Here is a 19,181-nt window from a genome sequence, read left to right as displayed (position 1 = left end):
GCAAATTGTTGCTGTACTTCACATATTCATAGAAACAAAAGCAAAAGAAAATGATTTCCTATAGGAAACGTCACTAAAATTGCAAAGTAAATCAGACATATTTAAAGTGACCATCTGAACTATATCAACTGTCTTTATAATGTTGCTTCCTCCCTGCTAAAACAAGATCAGCACAGGACATATCTTCTTTCTATTATTTGGGCTGATTACAGGTGTTGCCGCCACTCACCATACGCTCAGAGGCACATGTTACCAAATTCTTCCAGGCTACCCAGCAAGTGGATTGGACTGTGAAAGACCAACCCAAATTGTGTTTGCATTTTGACAACTCTGTAGGGCAGTACAATATCTCAGAGAGGAGTTCAGGTCTCCTGCTCCCCTGGTGCATTCACTATAGCTGCCCAATTTCCCTGCTTTTTAAAGTTTGGTAGAAATATCTGTGGGCTATAGGTACTTTCTTAAACCGCAAGGTTTTTTGCGTATTAGTGAATTTCCTTGCTTTTTAATCTGGGAGGTAAGAAATGGGATCCTGTGCAAGTTTGCTGAGAATGGATTGATCATTTGCATGCTTATTGAGTTCAATAGGATTTACTCCCCTGCAAACATGCTTAGGATAGGTGAAACTGACCACAGAGGATGGGGAGGGGAGGAGGAGGAGGGAGGGGAGGAAATGCAGAGGGGAGGACTGGGAGGGGAGGAGGCAGGATGGAGAGGGGAGGAGAAGGACAGGTTTGATCATTTGCATGTTTATTAAATTCAGTGCGATTTACTCCCGTGCAATCATGCTTAGGATAGGTAAAACTGACCGGGGGAGGGAGGAAGGGAGGGCTGGAGTGGGCAGGGGAGGAGGAAGGGAGAGGAGAGGGGAAAAGCAGGTCTGATCATTTGCATGCTTATTTTCAATGGGATTTACTCCTATGCAGTCTTGGTTAGGATAGGAAACACTGACCATGGGGGAGGAGGAGTGGGAGTGGGAAGGATCGTATTGGAGGGGGGCAAAGGAAGGTGGAGGGGAGAGCAGGTTTGATCATTTCCATGCTTATAGAGTTCAGTGGTATTTACTTCCGTGCAATCATGTTTAAGATAGGTAAAACTGACCATTGGGAGGAGGAAGGGGAGGAGGGGGAAGGGGAAGGGGATAGTGTAGTTAGTGAAGGGTGCTGAGAGTTGCTAGGAGACGCCCTGTTTCCCTCACAGACCTTCAATCAGAGTGGCTGACTGTTAAACCATTCTCTCAGGGGAATAGGAGTCTCTTAGCACCCTTCAAAAACTACACTTCCCAGGATTCTTTGAGGGAAGCCATGACTGTCTCACATGAAATCAAAGTCTGGTGTGGGTGTGGCCCTCTGATTAGGCAAGCCCAGCAGCTGTGAGGCTTTTAGAACTCTTGACAGTTGGTTCTTACTGAGCATGCTCTGCGCTATCATTGGGTCCCAGCCAAAATTTATTAAATTAATTAAAAATCAGCCAGGCATTTTTTAAAGTTTTAAACTGCCGCAGATGAAGGTCAGAGTATGGGGCAAGGTCAGTATTAGGATTACAGGTACTATGTGAACATGGCTGATTTTTAATGAATTTCAACAGATTATGAGAACAGAGAAAAAAGTCCAAAAGGGCTCTGAGGTTTTTCTCTCTCTTTTTACACTTTGAACTGTCTATTCTCTCTGACTGTTTTGTGTGTCGCCATGAAAATTGACAGGGTTGTTAAGCAAGTGTTTCTGAGTTCAGGACTATGAGTTATGTAAGGTTTTGTTTTGAAATTAGCTTATGGGAAGCATCAGAATGGCATGGGGGGTATTTTCAATTTAACATTGAGGAATGTGAAAAATCCCCCCTGGCTATAGTATACAGCTACTCTCGTGGCTGTATAATACTGTAGAAAGTGATACTAGTAATTGCTCTCACTTCTGTAATTTTGTGGACATTTGTGCTCTAATAATAAAAATACTCTTTTGATTAATGTGCCTAGAAATCTTATTTCTCTAAAATAATCAACATATTTCTTTATATAATTGCAATACATATTGTTGATATAGACTTTCTCTCTGTACTGCTGAACTGATAATTCCATGAATTTATTTGACCCTAGATGCTACTTATTATTACAGTAGGGCCCTGCTTTGCGGCGCTCCGCTTTGCAGCATTCCACCGATACGGCAGTTGTCAGTTGCAGAAAGGCCCCGCTCCTACGGCGCTTGTTCCACTTTTACTGCATTTTTCAGGCATCGGGCGCCATTTTAGACAATGTTAGTCAACATGTTCCACTTTACAGTGGATTTTGCTTTGCAGCAGCGGTCCGGAACGGAGCCTGCCGTATGTGCGGGGCCCTGCTGTACTAATAAATATGCATCCATATCATACATCAAATTGCTTTGTTTGCTGAGTTTGAGATTTCTTCAAAAGATAGAAATTGAAAGAAAGTATTATATATATTTAGAGACATTTCAGGTGAATTTTTGTCTAAGTTTCTGATCCTTTGAGCTCATTCTCTAATAAAAGTATTAGAGTCATAGAATAGTAGAGTTGTAAGGGGCCTAATAAGGCCATCAAGTCCAACTCCCTGCTCAATGCAAGAATCCAACTTAAAGCATACCCAACAGGTGGCTGTCCAGCTGCCTCTTGAATGCCTCCAGTGTTAGAGAGCCCACCACCTCCCTAAGTTATTGGTTCCATTGTCGTACCGCTCTAACTTGAGCCCATTCTTCCATGTCCTGCACTCTGGAATGATCAAGAAGAGATCCTGGTCCTCCTCTGTGTGACAACCTTTCAAGAACTTATCTCCCCTCAGTCTTCTCTTCTCAAGGCTAAACATGCCCAGTTCTTTCTGTCTCTCCTCATAGGGCTTTGTTTCCTGCCCTCTGATCATCCCCATTGCCCTCCTCTGAACTTGTTCCAGCTAGTCTGCCTCCTTCTTAAAGTGCGGTGTCCAGAACTGGATGCAGTAGCACTCAAGATGAGGCCTAACCAATGATGAATAGAGGGGAACTAGTACTTGATGAATTTGGAAACTATGCTTACGTTAAAGCAGTCTAAAATAGCATTTGCCTTTTGTGCAGCCACATTGCACTGTTGGCTCATATTCAGCTTGTGATCAACAACACTCTAAGATACTTCTCACTTGTAGTATTGCTTAGCCAAATATCTCCCATCTGTGCATTTGGTTTCTTTTTCCTAGGTGTAAAACTGTGCACTTATCCTTGTTAAATTTCATTCTGTTGTTTTCAGCCCAATGCTCCAGCTTACCAAGATCACTTTGAATTTTGTTTGTGTCCTCCAAGGTATTAGCTATCACTCCCAATTTTGTATCATCATCCCAAATTTGATAAGCATTCCCTGCACCTCCTCATCCAAGTCATTAATAAAAACGTTGAAGAGCACTAAGCCCAGCACTGAGCCCTGCAGTACCCTGCTTGTTACTTCCTCCCAGTTTGAGAACCTTTGATAAGCACTCTTTGAGTACAATTCTGTAGCCAACTGTGTTCCAACTAGTCCACATTTAGGTAATCACAATATAATGGGGACTTTATCAAAAGCTTTGCTGAAGTGGAGGTATATTATGTCCATAGCATTCCCACAGTCTACCAGAGAGGTTACCTAATCAAAAAATTAGGTAAAATTAGTCTGGATTTGTTTGTGATAAATCCATGCTGGCTTTTAGTAATCACTGCATTGTTTTCAAGGTGTTTACAGTGACTGCTTTATAGACCCATTTCAGTCGGGCTTCAGACCTGGACATGGGACTGAAACAGCCTTGGTCGCCTTGGTGGATGATATGAGGAGAGCGTTGGATAGGGGTGAGTGCACCTTCCTCGTCCTCCTGGACCTCTCAGCGGCTTTTGATACCATTGACCACGGTATCCTGTTGGACCACCTGGAGGGATTAGGCATAGGGGGCACTGTACTGCAGTGGTTCTGTTCCTTCCTCTCTGATAGGCACCAAAGAGTAGCATTGGGGGATGAGGTTTCGGATCCTTGGCCTCTCACTTGTGGGGTGCCGCAGGGCTCCATCCTCTCCCCGATGCTATTTAACATCTATATAAAGCCGCTGGGGGCTATCATTAGGAGATTTGGGCTGCAGTGTCACCAATATGTGGATCACACACAGCTCTATCTCCCATTTAAATCTTCACCAAGGTTGGCTGTAGAAACCCTGTCCAAGTGCCTGGAGTCGGTGAGTGGCTGGATGGGAAGGAATAAGCTGAAACTGAACCCTGACAAAACCGAGGTACTGTTCGTGGGAGAGAAGGGCGGGTTAGGGGATTTGGACCTGGTACAACTGCCCCTGAAAGACCAGGTCCGCAGCCTGGGGGTCATTCTTGACTCCCAACTGTCCATGGAAGTTCAGGTTTCGGCTGTGAGCCGGCAGCACTGTATCAACTCCATCTGATACGGAGGCTGCTCCCCTACCTTCCCAATCACCTGCTCCCATTGGTGGTACATGCCCTGGTCTCCTCTCACCTAGACTACTGTAATGCGCTCTACATGGGGCTACCCATGAAAACGGTCCGGAAGCTGCAACTGGTACAGAACGCGGCGGCGCACCTGATCAAAGGCAGCCACCAGCGAGAGCACATAACTCCAGTGCTAAAAGAGTTGCACTGGTTACCAGTTGCTTGCCGGGCCCAATTCAAGGTGTTGGTTTTGACCTTTAAATCCCTATATGGTTTTGGCCCAGTCTAACTGAAGGAGCGACTCCAGCATCATCAGCTATGCTGTCCAACAAGATCAGCCTAAAAGACCTTCTCTCTATCCCATCAGTCAAAACAGCCAGACTGGTGAGGACTAGAGAGAGGGCTTTTTCAATTGTGGCCCTCCCCCTGTGGAACTCCCTCCAAATGATCTCCGCCACGCTCCCTCTATAATGAGTTTCCTCTGGGCCGTGAAGACCTGGCTCTTCAGGCAGGCTTTTGGGGTGGGCTATATGAAGCCCTTGGGAGCAGTCATCAGAAGCTTTAGGGCGAGGTGTCAGCAGTATGCTGATGATACCCAGCTCTATTTCTCTGTAACATCTGAATCAGGAGAGGCCGTGCAAGCCCTGGACTGCTGCCTGGACTCAGTGGTGGGCCGGATGAGGGCCAATAAACTTAAGTCTGAATCCTAGCAAGATGGAGGCACTGTGGGTTGGTGGTTCCCAAGTTCGGATGATTGGTCAATTGCCTACTTTGGATGGGGTCATACTCCCTCTGAAAGAGCAGGTCCGTAGTCTGGGGGTGCTCCTGGATCCATCTTTGTTGCTAGAGGCCCAGGTGACCTCCGTGGCTAGGAGTGCCTTTTACCAGCTTCGGCTGATAAGACAGCTGCGGCTGTTTCTGGACCGGGATAGCCTGACCACTGATGTCCATGCACTGGTAATCTCCAGGCTGGATTACTGTAATGCGCTCTGTGTAGGACTGCCCTTGAGGTTGGTCCGGAAGTTGCAGCTGGTGTAAAATGCGGCGGCGAGACTGCTCACTGGGGCAGGGTATCGCCAACATGTCACCCTGCTGCTGAAAGAACTGCACTGGCCACCCATTTGCTACCGGGCCAAGTTCAAAGTTCTAGTTCTGGTGTACAATGCCCTATACAGCTTGGGACCAGGATACCTGAAAGACCATCTTACCCCTTATATACCCAGTTGATAACTGCGCTCTGCAGGTGAGGGCCTCCTGCAGATACCATCTTATCAGGAGGTTCATTCTGCACAACAGAAAACAGATCTTTAGTGTTGTGGGACCTACCCTGTGTAATTCCCTCCCCTTAAATATTAGGCAGGCACCATCTCTGTTACCTTTTTGGCACCTATTGAAGACCTTCCTCTTTCAACAAGGCTTTTAAGTTAAGACCTATCCCAGTCTGTGTCTGTGTTGGAGTTGCTTTAGATATGGTTTTTAAAAACATTTTCTTTCTAAACAATATGTTTTTTTAACCCTTTTTATTTAAGATGTTTTGAAAGCTTTTTTAAAGAATGTTTTTAAAGTTGTTTTGTTTTAATGTACTTTAAGGTTTGTTTGTATGATGTTTTAAAGTATTTTCACTGCTTTTGTTTGCCACCCTGGGCTCCTGCTGGGAGGAAGGGCAGGATATAAATTATATAATAAATAAATAAATAAAAATTCTGTAGTCTGCATCACATTAGTTAACTGAAGTGGGGGAAAGGAAATGGATATGTAGATTTATTTGAGTGTGTAGATGAACTATATTGTCTTTTGGTGCATTCCTTTTCTGTTGTTCTCTAAAATGTCCCTTAACACCTAAAATGTTACACAAATAGATGTAACAAAACCCCATATGGTTGTTTTTTAAGATAAAAGCTGCTTTAAGAAGGGGTGTTTTAGAGCAAAAAAGCACTGGGAGAGGATGCACAACCATTCCCCACCTGTTACTTCTCCAAAGATCTCCATGAGATTCCTACTCAATCTCAAAAATTCCTACTCAGTCTTCTCCCCCCCAAAATGAGTGTTGGACTATGACATGGGAAACCAGGGTTCAAATCTGCACACAGCCATGAAGCTCATTGGGTGACCTTGGGCCAGTTACTGCCTCTCAGACTCAGAGGAAGACAGTGGTAAACCCCCCCTGAATACCTCTTACTACGAAACCCCTATTCATAGGGTCGCCAGAAGTCGGAATCGACTTGAAGGCAGTACATTTTATTTTAACTAATCGCTTACTTCTGCACACAGTGGGGGGATTGGTTTCTAAGCTGGTTGAAGGGAGCAAGAGGTGGGCAGCACCATCTTAAATAAGTGTGCTTGTCATCCCACTGTTGCCCTCTGTGTGGGGACATGTGTTTCCATTCTGGCCTGAATGGGGAGAGGGGGAACCTCCATCCCTGATTGACAGCCAGAGGAGTGAAAATCCAGAGTAGTTAACAGTTGCTGAAATGGTCAGCTTCAGACCCTGAGACTCCTGTCTGAAACTGCAGAGTTCCCAACACTGTCAGGATCCCAACCAGCCCAGACCCTGGAGAGACCTTTTCTGAGGAAGATGCTTGGGACGTCCTGAAGACAGGGAGGAACCTGCATGAGTCCCAAGGCAGCCTGAAGTGCCCCGTCTCATGCTTCCCTCAATAAAACCCTCCAACCACATCCCACACCCTGCCTTGATCCCTTGATTCTCTCCTTTTGCCCTCTGGGCCTCAAGAATGAAAGTGGCAGCAAACTCAATGGGAATCTCAATGTTGGAGATGAGTGTCCCCATAAGCTGCTCTCCCCCATGGGATTTCATACACAGTTATGCTTGTGTTTGGGGAGTGGGGGTTGGAGCAGATTAGTAATGGAAGGGGGAAGAGTAAAGCACACACTATTCTCCACTCTAAGGGCTCATTCACACGGGTGCTGTACTTCGTATTAAAGATAAAGCTTTTGCCATTGCAATAGATTTGCAAGGTTCACATTTCCTACCTTCCAATCCGCTGTTTTCCATTCACACTGAAGGCAAAGGATCAGTCATGAAGCTTCGTAATGACCATGCCCTCTTATGGTCAAAATCCTACTTCCTCTGGTTCCCTTAGCAACCAAGCATGCTCAGTTTGTTGCAGAGTAAGTTTCATAAAAAAAGAAAAAACCCTGAAGTGCGATTATTTGTATTTTCACAATCCAGCTGAAGTACAAATATTTGTTTGAACAGTGTTGTGCTTTTTTGCACAAGTTGGGGGGAAAGAAATATAAAGCACCATTTGTAGCAGGCTTGCAGAACAGGAGCCAGCAGCCAAAGAAGGGAGAAGGAGGGAGTGGGCATGGAGAGGAGAACAATTGACATACCCACCTAAAAGCATTGGAGCAAAGCATCTGCAAGCACTAGAGATATGAAGTGGAGACGTTTTTTCCTTCCCTTTGTGGATTTAAAGAGGATTGGGTTAGTATGGATTTACAGGGGGGAAACTGTGTGCTAGCTTCTGTTTCCCAGTAACATCATGTGAACCATGAGGATTAAAAGGGGCTGTGAGGAGCACCAGACACATACTAAACCTCAGTGTGAATCAGCCCTAAATCACTCCTTCCCATGGCATTCATTCTCTCTCTTTAAAGGCTATTGGGATTTCAATACATGCATTTGCCTGTAACATTTAGTCCCTTTCAACTTAAGAAGAATGTGTGCTTACCACTCTAGTTAGCTGCTCTGTATTCCATCCTGGATGCTAGCCAGTACACACACTGCCATGGGGAAGATTAGCAGGATTTCAAAAGGAGTTTGTTCTAAGGTTTTGTGTGGGGTTTTTTTGGGGGGGGGATGTTGATGAAAGAGAGAAAAGAAAATAAACCAGTTCTATTTGTGCCAGCTTGCTGTAGGATTCACGCTAAGAAATTGTTCTAAAGTGTACAGAACAGAGATGATAACAAGCCTGCTGAACTCATTACTCCCTGCTTTGTTGAAGCCAAGTTTTTTTGTTGTTATTGTTGTTACTCTACTTTTCATATAATTTTGAATTTTCTGAATTATCTCAAGAATTATTGATGCCTCCTTGATTTCCTTTTAACAGGCTTGAAGAAGATGAGGAAGAAGAGGTTGTGCACATGGGCAATGCTATTATGTCTTTCTACTCAGCTCTTATAGATTTGCTTGGGCGTTGTGCACCAGAAATGCATGTAAGTGGTTTTTCTTTTGTGCAGAAACAGTAAAAAAAACACTTAACCAAATTAGCTTTAAATATTTCTAAACAATGTATGAGTCATTTTCTGGCAGCCTGTGGTATCCAAACTTCATTATCGTTTGTATAAACAATCCTTGATTTAAAACAGAAGAAGAAATCTATCATTTACATTTTTAAAATAGAAGGTTGGAATAGTATATTTTTGTTCAAAATGTCCCTTCCTCTGCTTTCCCAGAGAATCATTAGTCCCTTTATCTTCCTACTGTCAAGGAGTAGCCACAACATATGGGAAGCTCTTGACTTCTTTGACAGAATGTAGAAGTGTAAATGTTCTTGGTGTCACCAATAGGGGAAGCTGCAGGCCCAGTGCCAGCACTTGACATGGTCAGGCAAATATCAAGACCCATGGGTCACAGAGGGGCCGCAAGATCTGATATCAGCCTCTTCTTCTTCTTTTTAAATCAACCAGCCCTGTAGAGAAGCAGTGGGTGAGGCAGTTATAGCCACTTCTGCTGTCATCTTCTTTGTTCTCTCCAAAGCGTTGGACCCCATCCCTGACACGTACATCAGGGTCAGAAGCACTGAGGAGAAGAAAGATGGTGGTGCATTGGCCACTTTGGGCTTGGCCAGGTTACCAGCAATGGAGAGAAGTGTTGGCAGCAGGAAGCTAGAGATGCCAGAGATCAGTGTAGGCAGTGGTGTTTTTCTGTGTTATTGACTTCTGCCATCTTGCCATGCACTATTCTGTGTGGACTGGAATGGCAAATGTGGTTGGTGGTCAACAACAGAGCAGAACGCATTGACTAACATTGTCTAAAATGGTGCCCAATGCCCGAAAAACGCCGTAAAAGTGGAACAAGCGCCGTAGGAGCGGGGCCTTTCTGCAATTGACAACTGCTGTATCGGTGGAACGCTGCAAAGCGAGGCCCTACTGTACCTGTAAATAATCTTGCACTCCCTAGCTGCCCCCCTCAAAAAAAAATTCCAGGCAGTCAATTAGAGCTTCAGGAATCAGGGGGAGGGGGTTAAAGTTGCCAGGGCAAGGCTAAAAGTGCACAGGCCCTCAAACCTGAAACTTCCCCTGAGAAAGTACTTCAGTTTTTCCTTAACTGACACTGTCTTTCATGCTTTCCGTATCACTCCAGATAAGACAAAAATAATGATGATTAGTCCATTTGACCTAGGAATAGCATAGCCTGTTCTAGACAAGGTCACTGGTGCTCTAAGGAATGATCAGGATTGCAGCGTGGAGATACTCCTGGATCCAGCTTTTCTGCTTAATGCTAAGGTGGCGTTTCCCTGATTTACTAGTGCATCAACCATACTCTTTTCTGGGAATCAGAGATCTAGCTACCGTGATTCATGTTTTGGTGGTGCATGTTATAACCCTCACCTCATTAACCCACTTTATTTGTTAACAGAGGGGAACACGGTTTACTGCTTATACACCACCACCCTCAAATATAGCAATGCTGTGTTAGGGATCCTTCCTATATTCCCCCTAGCCCTGTTGCTATAATGGCTCAGGTAACCAGGCAAGCCTCAAACTCACCTGTGACACTTTGTCTCTTTAAAGCTCACAGCTATGAATTGAGCCCCTATAACCTGATACTGTTTACTTCCCTCAGGTGCTTACTACCACCACAAATATGTGGTGGCATATGTGTGTGAAACAAAACAATACATATTTAAGAACAGATGTATTTAAAAGCACAAGTTCACTTTGGGTTCATAAGCCTATAGTGGCAGTAATTGTCTCTAGGTCTTTCTCTTTAGTTTCTGTATGTTCTTTAAACACTTTAAATCCTACCTGACCTACCCACACTAATATACCATCACTAACTCCACCCTTTCACTATCTAAATCCAAAATAATAAACTAGTGTTGAACCTATGCTATCTACCATTCTCCCCACACCAAATGATCATACTGCAACCCAAACTCCACAACAATCCCAAAACAATCCAATTGCCAAACTGTCATGCACTCAGATATAAACTTCTCAGTCATTCAGCCAATCGCCATCCAGCACACTCCAGCATTCCGCTCACTTAATCCTCCTTCTCAACACTAACCACTTACTTTAATTATACTAATAATTTACCATATATATTAGAAAATTAAACAATGAAATATTAACAGTATGGAACATCGTAGTGCACCCTATGTAATTTGAGTTGGAGAAATCTAAAGAAATGCTTTATCTCATTTGCATCTCCAAATGCCTTAGAATCTGTAGAGGAGACCCCATTTCACATATATTCCTTTTTTGAAGACTCAGCTGGCAATATTAACAATAAGAACCAGAGCAATTTTCTTCTGCCCCAAGGGATCCCCCCCATTTTCACCCCTCCACCAAATAACCTCAAAAACTTTCCACTCAGCACTAGTTATTGCAGACTTTTTAAAGGGATAGGTCAATATTAATGTAAACTCTCTGGCAGCTTTGGATGTTAGAGACAAATGGTAGGAAAGGAAGCACTTTTTACATATTCTGTATAATGTGCAGAGTTGGGAGACATTCATGTATCCCGATGTATGAGTTCTAAATTTTGTTGATCTCACATATGTTGCCATAGGGCAGATGGACAAGTTTCTATTTTGCACATTTCATAGGGAGCATAAGCAGAAGAAGATTAAATGTTTCCCTTGTAACTGCTTGCTTGTAATGTCCAAAACTTATTTCGGTATACAGAAATAATATTTGTCCCTGGAGGATCAACAGTTAGAACCAGATTAAGAAGTTTACTATGGAAAAGAAAAAGTATTAGAGAAAAATATTATTAATAAACAAAGCTATGTAGTAAATATATGCTTAAAAATATGGGGCAAACAAAAAAGAACTAACAGTGTCAGTCATAGACAATGAACAAATTAATTTAAATGTTCACTTAGGAAATTCCACAAAACTGGAGGTCTAAACACATAACAAGTCATGAAAAATAATACAAATTAAACAACTGTTCCATTAGATCTCCAGCAGAGCAATCAGTGCTGCCACCAAGGTTCTGCAGAGCACTGGAGTTACCTCTGCAGCCCAGTCACTCCTGGTGACACCAGAAGGCGGGAAGTGACAGGCAGATTGGGCCTGTCCCCTGCATCAGCTTTAGGCTGGTGCAGTGATCAGGCTCTCCGCTAGCTGACACTGACTGTGAGAGCAGCTCAAGATCCAGTGGATCCCAAGCTGCCTCGACCTTCCCCCCCCCGCCCTGTCCTGCCCTTGGAACACCCTGTTTCACAGCCTTCTGCTGGTGGGCTAATGGGAGAGATCTCTGGTGGCAGAATGATGCAAGTGTTATTCCAGGGCAGCTGGCAGGAGGCTGGCTGAGCCAGCTAGTGAGAGGATGGATGCCTCCATTAAATCTACACCCACCCATACAGCTTGGCGTTAGAGGAGGGGGATTGGATTGCCACCTCAGTGCAGTTGTTGAATTACAGGAAACTGACTATAACATCTGCATATAAGATACAAGTATTATATATTTCAGCAACTGCCAGAATTTCATATGCTAAATATTGGAAGGTTTTCACTGGAAGTGGAATTAATATGGGAACATTTGAATGATAATACAATTAACCATGATGTTAAAGGATAAAGAAAAAGTACATAGAAACAATGAATGGATGAAAAACAGTTATTTATTATGTTAAAATAGGTTATTAATAGGAGTATTTAGTCATTTTTGTATAGTAGTTTTTACTGTATTGTTTTACTGTATGTTTATACAATATTTATGTAGTACAAGTACTTATTAAGGTCGAACTCATATTTACACCAGACTGAGGTGGATCCCCAGCTGAGCCAGCAGAAGCCCCTCACCCTGGCTCAGCCATGGTGGAGCTGGGATCCTGCAAGCTTCGCTGGGGATCTGCCAGAGAAGCCCAGCCCAGCAAAAGCTGGCATGAGACCTGGAAAATGGACATTCCAGGGGAAAGTTGAAGGAGGGAGGAATTACACAACATCTAGTTCCCATTCAGAGTGCACCTGTGAGTCCCAATCTGGGCCAAAATTACAACAAGAAAAAGGTTTGTCTATGAAAATAATAATAGAAGTTAGTGGAGAGTGCTTATTTGCCAGTACGGTATTTGTGAGAGCCGGCTTTTTCTTTTCCACTCATGTGCGCAGCTGATGGCTGAGCCAATGTTCCAATGGCTCCCAAACAGAAAATGGATGCCAGGGACCTTCCCGCAGGCTCCTCCTCCAGTGATACCCCTTCCACCGCCTTCTCCTGAGTTGGATTGCTCTGTAAAAAAGGAAAAAATGAGATTTATCCCCTAGAACCATCCTCTAAGTGCCAATATTAAAACAATTCATGTACTTAGAAGTGGCCATAATTTGGTAGTGATTTGCATTAAAGAGAGGTCGCGGGAGGGAGAGAGAGAGAGTATTCACTGCTGCTTATTGAATGTTTTGTAAAAATACAGCTCATCCAAACTGGAAAAGGTGAAGCTATTAGAATCCGTTCAATCCTGCGCTCCTTGGTGCCCACTGAAGATTTGGTTGGGATTATAAGTATACCTCTAAAATTGCCAACAGTAAACAAAGGTAACTATCTGCATCTTGAAGAGTTTTTTTAAAATGTTGGGTGAAAACCACTCTATTTATTTGTCTGCCATGCTTCCACAGAATTTGTTCTTAAGGCAGCTCACAACAAATAAAAAATCCCACAAATTACATCAGTATATCAAACAATATATATCAAAAGTCCTAAAACTAAATATATGTTCATTAATAAATTCAGTCCACAGGGAGATATATGTATGTATAAAAACTGTATTTCAAAACAGTTCAATAAATAAGTTAAAAGTATGAAACAGCGTTTCACTAATAGTAATTGCAAGTGTACATAAGATTCAGACAAATCCCAACGTGAAGCAATATCCCTCATTCAGGGCATGACAGAGCTGAAATGGGATCTCTACAAGGCAGCACAAGTTGAAGCAGGGATTTCTGAAGCACTTTGTGGCACCTTTGTGGTCCAGACATAAAACAATGCTGCCGACAAGTATCTGTTGAAAGTGAAAGTAATGGCTCTAAACTTGCCATATTGATATAACACCACGATGGGGTGATTGGGGAAGGAGGAGCAAAGACAAGAGCTGGGAGAGAATGCAGAGGAAAAACTCTATTGTGTCTCACAGGTCTAGCTTGTAATCAGAGAGAACAATTTCACTCAGAAAGTGAAGCCCTTTTAGTTTTTCCCACAATTAAAGAAACTCAGACAAAAGTCTCTGGAATTATTAGACTTCTGCAGGGTAGAAGGTTTCTTACACAGTAGCATATCTCTCATGTCTGCAATTTTCAGACCAATTGTTCATAAATGGGAGATTAAGTGATTCTATTTTCATTCACCCCATAACGGTAATGATTGCCCTTTCAGGAAAACTACTACAGCTATTCTTCTGAAATTTGGCAGGATTCACGACCTCAGAGGAGGTGACCTTGCCTGCATATTTCAACCAATTCTGGCCAATAACAATAATAATAATAATAATAAATATCATAGATGGCTTTTTGTTTTTTAAAACTTTTTTAGAGGTGTCCAGCACAAAACCCGTTGACCTATTTGCCTGTAATTTGCAGGCATTATCAATTCTGAATGGGCTAATGTGCCTGCACATTTATTCCACTTCTGTCAAAAGGAAAAAATAGCCTTTTTAAAAAATTCCCAGTAACATAGGGGAGAAATGGGACAAATTATAAACTGAAAACGGCTGTCCTTTGTGGGAAAGCTGTTGCAGTTATCCTTCTGAAATTTGACAGAATTCACTCCCTCAGAATGGGTAATCTTGCCTGAAAATTTCATAGCTTCTGTCCAAAGGAAACAAAATAGCATTTTAAACATTTTTTTCCTCATAAGAACATAAGAAGAGCTTGCTGGATCCGGCCAGTGGCCCAACTGGCCATCGTGTTCTTACAGTGGCCAGCATGGGAAGCCAATAAGCAGGATCTGAGTGCAAGAGCACTCTCCCCTCCTGCAGTTTCCAGCTACTGTTATTTGGAAGCATACTGCCTTGGACTTCTAGTAGTCATTGATAGACTTATCTTCCATATCTAATCCTATTTCAAAGGCATCCAAGTTGGTGGCCATCACTGCCTCTTGTGGGAGTGAATTCCATAGTTTCCCAGTAGTGAACAAGGCTGAGAGAAATGAAGCAGATCCCAAAGCTGAACTGGCAGTGGTGGCTGGTGCCCAAGGGTGACTGGTGGGGTGGAAGGCAGGGAGCTGAACAGAAAGTGCATCCCATAGCCAATGACAGGCAAAGCCAACTCATTCTGGTTTTGTCCACATTCTTCTCCCTGCTGAGGTCTACAAGGGCAACACTGAGATTAAGGAGGAGGAAGCTGACAGGCAGTGCTACCCTCTGGACTGGACCAGAGTATGGTCTGAAGGCACATGAGACCACCTCTTTGCTGAAGCTAATATGGTCTGGGTCTGGTCAGTGCCTGGATGGGAGACCACTTGGGAGCCAGATGTATGCTGCCTTGAGTTCCTTGATGAAAGAAAGATGGGATATAAATGTAAGACAATAAATAAAAATAAATAAAATGTAAGTAAGAAAGCAGGCAGGCTGGGTGACGGCAGACTGAGGTTGGTGGGAGAGTGCCCCACTTGCCCTAACGGGCAAGCCTCCACTGTGAATTGGGCAGTCTCCAAATTGGTCAAAGCTGAAGCAGGTTGTTTTATGACGAGTCAAATTAGGGTCCAAACTGAATCATATGGTCAATGCACATCACTAATAGTAATAGTTCATCTCAAGAACATCTCGGAGTGATCAGTAATACATTATAGCAATAAGAATAATTCTAGCAACCATGATAAAAATACAACAAAAAAAATTAAGTAATAAAACTTGCAGCCAAATAACAGAGGCATCCAACCACAAATGCATCTGTGTGTGAAGATATTGGTGGAAGGGGTTTAATAAAAAAAACATCCCCTTGCTGTCTTCTTTTCATTCACCACGAGTCTCAATCTACCCAGGTTGCTTTTGAGTTTAACATTGCAGAATAAAATAACATAGAACTCCATGTAACATGCAGCTGGATCATCATTAGCCATAGAAAATGAAAGGCCAACTCTGCCTTCTATCCAGCTGGCAGTGCCAAACTGCAGTAAAGGGACATTGTGTGCATAACAGGATAATTGGATTTCTTTTCAGATGGAACAGTTACTGAACCAGACATGTCTGCAAGTTTCTGCCCTGATCATAAGGCACCCATGGTGCAGTTTCTAGATCGTGTCTATGGTATAAAGGACCAAAGCTTTCTTCTCCACCTTCTGGAAGTTGGATTTTTACCGGACTTAAGAGCATGTGCCTCATTGGACACAGTGAGTATTTTTTTTATTGCCTAAGGGTGCAATCCAATTGATCGTTCTGTTGGGCTAGGTGGAGTTGGATGCTGCAGGCCTCTGGCTACACAGGCAGGCTCCCTGGAGACGAAGGGCCAGCAGAAGCCCCCAAAATGGAGCATCCTGGGGGCATGGTGGGGTGGAGCTGCAGGGGCAGCTTATGAGATCCTCCTGACTTCAGACCCCTCTCCTGGGTCCCAATCCACCCAGAATCCTTTCTTTTATGACAACTAATGTTTGCAGACTGGAAACTGTATGTTGATGTTATAAAATACACTTACTTAACAAAAGTACCACATCCTGTGAAGTGTACTGTGTGATGTTCTAATTTGCTGATGCAGATATCAATGAATAAGAGAAGACTGGTGCCATACATTGACACATTCATGTGTGTTCAAATGAAACATTTTCACCTTACTGGCGTTAGAGAGCGAATCCAGCCAAGAAAAATCAGGAGCTAACAAGACAATATTCCGCTTTTGTTTTCTGTCGGATAGAACATTTTTCTAGAAGGAACTGAAAAATAATCACTGCTACGGCTGGAATAAGCTTATTTGTTATTGTTACTTGAACAAAACTGTAAAATTAATTTAAATTTAAAAGAGCCTCAAAATATCAAGAACTTGAAGAATGTTAAACTATGGTCTTGATTCATCTCAGCCACAACTATAAGGGTTTTTTTTGTTCAAAGAGAAAATTCCTTTTCCCTTCATTTCCTTGCTTTTCTCAGGACTATAAAAGAACAATTTCATTTTTCATTTCCAGACTTAACTTTAGAAAAGTTTTAAAACCCAGAAAATTAAATTACAATAGGCCAGTGCAAATAAAATATTAAACATGGTTAAGGTATCATAAACCAGTCTGATGACTTCATGCTTCCTCACTGCTCAAGCACAAATGTTACCCCCTAGCTAAGCACGGTTCATACTATCCAGGATTTCCTCCTAACCAGGATTTGGAACCAGGTTCAGATCGAGGGTTGGGAGTAATACTGTGTGAATGGAAAGATAAGACTAAGGGCTCAATCCAACTTGCATTTATGCCAGGCTGAGGAGAGTTGGATGTGGTGGATCTCTAGTTCAGGTGGCTGGATCCCAGCTCAGCTGGGCTACGTTTGCATGGGTCCTTCAGCCTGGCTCAGCCCGGACCCAGTTGGCTCAGCCAAGACCAGTACAAGTGGTGCTGATATAAACTGACCCCAACAAGGGGCGTGTCGGGAGAGGGACTTAGGTGAGGGGACTAAGGCCATATCCAGCTCATGTTTGGAGTGCTCCTGCAGGTCCTAATCCAGGCAAAAATTACACTGGGAAAAGGTCGGTCTAAGAAAATAATTGCAAAAGAAGTCAATGGAGAGGGTTTACTTCCCCATAGGGGTATTTGGGAGACCAGGGTTCTACTTTCTGGTCCCTGCATGCAGCTCCCGGCTGAGCCAGCATTCAGCCAACCCAGAGGCTCCTGAATGGCATTTGGATGTGGCGGAACTTTATGCCAGCTTCTCTTGCTCCAGCAGAACTTATGCCAGCTTCCCCTGAGTTGGATTGATCTGTAAGCTGTTGAGATTTAGAGACCTGTCAGGTAAGGAAAACATAATATATAAAAATATGGAACAGTGGTATAAAGAAAAATTGATGCAGGAATATGTATCCTTTCTGCTACACAAAATATTTTGTCAGACAGAATATAAAAGATTGAGGGAAAGTGTAGATGTTTTTAGTTCCAGTAACGCAGTCCTGTACAACGTAGGACCCATCAAGATGAAAATGACTTCTAGAACATATACTGTTGCCTGCCAGATGCTTGAGAACCATATTTTTTTCGACCCAAGCAGGTGGCAGTGATCAGAGCTTTATCCAGCCCTTGGTGGACTACCACGCATGGTTATGTTCGGCTTGTTATACAGGCTACCAATAAAGTCTTACTTACAAAGCCAATGAAGTCTTATGCACAGCAATGAAACAGAATATACATTGATCAGTTTGTAATGTTCTATAACCTGAATGCCTTTTCTGAACATCTTGTGCATTTGCAACATGCTAACCTCAAAAAAAATTTAATAGTTGCGTATGTTCTTTATGCAGGTTTCTCTGAGCACTACAGAGACAGCTCTTGCTCTAAATAGATATATTTGTACAGCTGTGTTTCCATTACTCACACGGTGTGCTTCTCTCTTTTCGGGAACTGAGCATTATGTCTCTTTGATTGATTCCACACTTCATACAATATATCGGCTATCAAAAGGACGCTCCCTTACGAAAGCACAAAGAGACACTATTGAAGAATGTTTGCTTGCTATCTGCCAGTAAGTATATATAACAATTCTTTTCTGATTTGTATAAACACATAAATAGCCTTACAGTATAATTTGTCATACATGTGTAGATTTAGACTCCACACAGGTGTGAGTGATGTAACATGTTTATTAATAGGGTTATAGTCACCTATCTGGCAGATGTCTGAAAACAGTTATTTTTCAAGTGAAGGGAGCGAGCAATGAAGCTGGGTGTACTTAAGGGAAGAATACACAGTTAATTTATTGTGCCTGACTACAACACAGTATATAGAGCATGTTATAAAATTAAATTCATATAATTAATTTTGATCCTTTAAATAATTAATTTTGATCCTTAAATGAAAACATCACATTCTATCAAGTACAAAAAATATTTAAGTCCAAGAAGTGTTAATTGAGAATGAAGGAATCATTTGCTACTGCACCTGTGTAACAAAGTGATCTGGCAAGCTTAGGTGATTGGCCTTAGAAGCTGTCTGTCACAAGGGAGGCCTCCTCCTTTTAAGAATCCAGGATAGGTGAGAGAACACAGCACCATTGACAGTTAGATGTCAGTTGGCTGGAAGGTGATTAGACTTCTAAAGTAGAGAAAGTCAGAAGCTGATGTAAGCCTGTCCCTGTCATATAGCAATTATATCCTTCAAATGACCTTAGTGATAATGATAGGGTTCCATCATGAACTCGTGAGTGAGTTGCTGCTGCTCAGCTATACTCTCCTGCCTCAGAGGTCTGCAGTATGAGCTGTTGCCTGGCAACTGCCAGAAAAAGAAGACTGGCCTCAATCATGGGCTGAACAAGTTTCAGCTGCTCAGCCCCACTCCCTTGCCTCAGAGGATTTCAGTGGGCTTCCTGTCTGGTAACACCAGGGAAGACCAAGAATGAGTGCAAACAAGAAAGAAAAGAAAGGAAAAGAAAAGGCAGCCTGAATAAACCTGACATCATATGGGCACCATGTCATTTCTGA

At 42.9% G+C, this 19,181-nt stretch overlaps 1 protein-coding gene across 1 annotated transcript in view; it reads left to right on the top strand.

Moving 5' to 3' along the window:
• Positions 1-19,181, top strand: part of RYR3 (ryanodine receptor 3) — a 481,871-nt gene that overhangs the window by 210,270 nt on the left and 252,420 nt on the right. The window contains exons 46-49 of the mRNA XM_061612803.1: positions 8,462-8,567; positions 12,998-13,118; positions 15,737-15,906; positions 18,006-18,226. Coding sequence (XP_061468787.1) covers positions 8,462-8,567; positions 12,998-13,118; positions 15,737-15,906; positions 18,006-18,226 — 618 coding nt within the window. The remainder of the gene's footprint in view (positions 1-8,461; positions 8,568-12,997; positions 13,119-15,736; positions 15,907-18,005; positions 18,227-19,181) is intronic.

This window comes from Rhineura floridana, chromosome 2 (genome assembly GCF_030035675.1).
Source record: "Rhineura floridana isolate rRhiFlo1 chromosome 2, rRhiFlo1.hap2, whole genome shotgun sequence".
NCBI classification, from domain to species: Eukaryota; Metazoa; Chordata; class Lepidosauria; order Squamata; family Rhineuridae; genus Rhineura; species Rhineura floridana.
This window is presented reverse-complemented; position numbering and strand designations above follow the sequence as displayed.